This window comes from Palaemon carinicauda, chromosome 31 (assembly GCF_036898095.1).
Source record: "Palaemon carinicauda isolate YSFRI2023 chromosome 31, ASM3689809v2, whole genome shotgun sequence".
Classification (NCBI taxonomy): domain Eukaryota; kingdom Metazoa; phylum Arthropoda; class Malacostraca; order Decapoda; family Palaemonidae; genus Palaemon; species Palaemon carinicauda.
The window spans coordinates 63,443,453-63,447,255 of NC_090755.1; the positions used below are offsets into that span (position 1 = coordinate 63,443,453).

Below are 3,803 nucleotides of genomic sequence, written 5' to 3' on the forward strand. Positions count from 1 at the left end.
AAATATATCTATTTGTCTTTACTCCTTGTCTTATTGCCGACTGCGACCTTTCCATTATTCATTTTGTTTGTTATCTCCCTGAGTCCTTTAAGCAAGGACGGACTCACACCACGGGCCCGTAACAAAACAAAACGAAATATATATATATATATATATATATATATATATATATATATATATATATATATATATATTATATTTACATATATATGTGTATGTGTATATATGTATATATGTATATATATACATATATATAGACACATTATATCTGCATATATATATATATATATATATATATATATATATATATATATATATATATATTACAAATACTTGAATATATATAAGCTTGTTTTTTAGGTTACAATAATGTAGAGGTTTAATTCTTTATCTATAGCTTAGGTTCGTTAAGTTTAAGAAAAATATAGACATTATCATATCACCAACTTTTGGACAAGGATAGCTCTTCTATAAATGAAAGAGAGCTTTTTAGGGCAAAAAAAAATTACCACGAGTATGCTAAATCTTTATTGCGCTTCATTACTGCAATGATATCATTAGAAAAAAAAAAAGATTGTTCATGTGTTATTGCACGAAAATTTTCAAGCAATCAGAATTGTCATCAATGCAAGAAAGATCAATGATGGTGGTCATCATGGTATACCTTGACATGAGTAAGTTTGAAGTTGGTAGTTTCATCAAAGACTCGTCTGTCTGGGATGCGACGATCAAGAGGGAATCCCATGGGACGCTTGTCTGGGTAGATCTCACCATGGGCTCCACAGTGAGCGTGAGTTCCTCCATGCTCAGATTCAACATCAGGATGAGTTAAGTCATAGCTTCCATCTGTGACAGCCAAAATCAGAGCAAATTCCATGCCGTCCTTCTTACCCTTGGGCAAAAGCATTCTGTTGGGAATGCCGCAAGCCCTTTCGTATTCAGGCATGGAGAAGCTACCACTGTCAGCTGCATCCATGAGAGACTGCAGGCTAGGTACATCAGGAACAGTCACTGCAGAGTCACTGGATTTCCTTACCACATGATTTCCTCCAGGAGACACTGTAATTAACAATGAACTATTAATAGTATATTTATGGAACATACGGTCACCTTTAAACCTTATTAAACAGAGATAAAAACATTAAAAGTATTTTAAATATAAGAAAGTCTGAAACTTTAAAAGTAGCATACTTACACTTCTTCCAGAATTTGTCCATTTCGATACAGTGCCAGCTACCATTATTGAAATCAAACTGCTCATGATTGTTGTCATATTCGGGGCAAAGGTACACGCGGAAAGTACCCACGACCTCTTTTCCATTGTTATTGTTGACATCAGCAACAAAGGAGAAGTCATTATGGTTTAGACGATGTACATTGGCTTTCAGATCAACCATAGCAATACCTTCAGCAGAATCTACAGCATTTCGAAGGTCAAATTCATAGTCCTCAAAGAATGTTTTAAGTTCTCCCTCAATGCTAAGGCTATCAATGTTGACACCAGGGAAGTCTAGGTCTTCATGAGTGTATGGAGGAAGACTATATTTATGTTCCTTAAAGATGTTATCCATATATTTATGAAGTCGGAAGAATGTGGGATCACGAGTAGCTGTTTCAAAATGTTCCATTACACCTGGAGGCATATTGTATTTTCCATGAGGATCTCCTTGACGTCCAAGCATAATGTGAGCCAAGTTGTGGAGAGCTCCATAATACTGCACATTGGGACTGTACATAGAAGATTCAATAATGTCACCAAGTTTGTCCACACCTTGGTCATTCATGATGTCAATAACTTTACCATCCTTATCAGTGATGTATCCATGAGCTATGGCATCGCGGATACGGCTTTCCATGATTATCATGTCACGAACTCTTGCTACTCCATCAACATCTTCAAAGTGAATATGGTCAGGACGGGCAGGGAATTCGCCACCATACTTGTAGATAGTGTGTGGGGCAAAGCCTTCTTCCACTGGTTTCTCCCACTGGAGTTCATCTACCATATCCAAATAGTTGGATAGACGTTCAGAATCAAAGCGAACAGTCAGCTGATGATGAACCCAGAAGAAAAGTTCTCCCTTGCGATCCAAATGACTTCCATATTTGTCTTCCCACCAGAAGGGAAAATCCATATGCCATGTCACGTGATGGAGATTCATTCCAATGTCTTCTCCAAAGTAAGCCACACGTTGTTCCTTATTTTTCTTTGTACCAGTAAATTCCATCTCAAATTTACCTGGTTTATTAGTCATCTTTGCTGTGTAAGCCTTTTGGATAATTTCACTGTTTGTGAACATGTGAGGAGTAACTTCATACAGAGGAGGCAGAACAATGCCATTTCCAAGATCAGAATGAATAACAGCTGTGTACAAAGCATAAACAAATTCTCCTTCATTCATATGTTCACGCCAGTATGCAGCATTATGAACAGCACAATCCCAGGTCTTGCACTGCATGAACACATCAAACAGCATGAGGGCCTCTTCTCTTTGGCGTTCATTGAAGAGGGAGAACCAGTGATGTTGTTCAAGGAGCCTGTGGTCTTTGTATTCCTGGACTAGATGTTCTGCAGCTTCTCCTCCATCCTTATATTGTGATTTGTCAGCTACTGGGTCAAAGGCTGCTGCATATCCTTTCAAATCATCAAAGTGGTGATGGTCATACACTTTCCACAGTAGGTGGTTAACATCCTGCTGTCTCTTGGGCAATGGGGTATCTGTAAAATAAATATTTTATGAATCACTTTCAGGAAAAATGTGTTTGTCCTATATATTTCTATGACATGTAGGTGTATACAGATATCTGATACTTTGACTGGTGACATAAGACACAGACGTGAATGAAAATATATTTGCTTGTTAACTTATTTTAACCTTGAAGACAAAAATGCGTTATAAAATGAAAGAATTACCACTGAGGGATAAATAAATCATAAAATAAACATTTGATTCATGCTTCACGACCTTTCTGGAGTCTTGCATTTCTTAAAATATTTCAAATTATCTTAGCATTCATTCCATTTGAAATATTTTTTTTTCTGTCATATAACAAACAATGTAATGCTGGAAGCACTGATAAATGCTCATAATACAAATGATGGTTTTTAATTTTAGCACAGTATCTATCTAAGCTTAAATACTTATATATCCTCTCAATGAGAACATGGGTAAGGAGGAATATTTACTGGTGACTGTACAGATATTATAAGAAAATGCTGAAAAAATGTACTGTACAGAGTACACTTTATAAAACATTATAATACCATTAAACAAGTTTATTATATTTGCCATTTTTCACAAGTTTTGTACACTTTATATTAGAAATGAGATTATGTAAATATTTGTGTCTATGATTCCAATGAATACTAACATGAAAATTACTACGGGAAATACTTAATAGTGTGCTTTCAATTCATACAAGACTTACAGAAAGCTCTGACAAATTTTCAATAATCTACTTTGTACGTTTTAGCAGTATTTATATGATAGTTATTTGTACCCAAAAGTTCTTTCACTTTTGAAAAAATAATCTACCATCATTTCTAGATTTCTTCTTGATAACAGATGGGACATTCTCTTCACTGGAGAGATCATTGTCCCCAGCAAACAGCCCGCCAACAAAAGAGTATCTATCAAAATGAGCATCATTGGTACGATCAAAGAGGCCCAAGAAAGCGAGTGGACCACCAAATCAAGGGAATGTTCACTTACCTGCGGCAGCAAGTGCCAGCAAAGCGCACAAGACAAGCACCTTCATTGTGAAGTGACAGGAGATGGCTCTGTGACGAGAGACGTCTTTTG

The 3,803-nt window shown here is 36.2% G+C and overlaps 1 protein-coding gene across 1 annotated transcript in view; it reads right to left on the bottom strand.

Annotated features, from left to right (window-relative positions):
- Positions 1-513: 513 nt before the first annotated feature.
- LOC137624465 (hemocyanin B chain-like) overlaps positions 514-3,803 on the bottom strand; it is a 3,365-nt gene continuing 75 nt past the window's right edge. Inside the window, exons 1-3 of the mRNA XM_068355233.1 lie at positions 3,714-3,803; positions 1,196-2,719; positions 514-1,059 (exon numbers count right to left, since the gene is read on the bottom strand). The exon at positions 3,714-3,803 is cut by the window's right edge and continues 75 nt beyond it. Of these exons, the coding sequence (XP_068211334.1) occupies positions 638-1,059; positions 1,196-2,719; positions 3,714-3,803 (2,036 nt within the window). The 3' untranslated portion in view covers positions 514-637. The remainder of the gene's footprint in view (positions 1,060-1,195; positions 2,720-3,713) is intronic.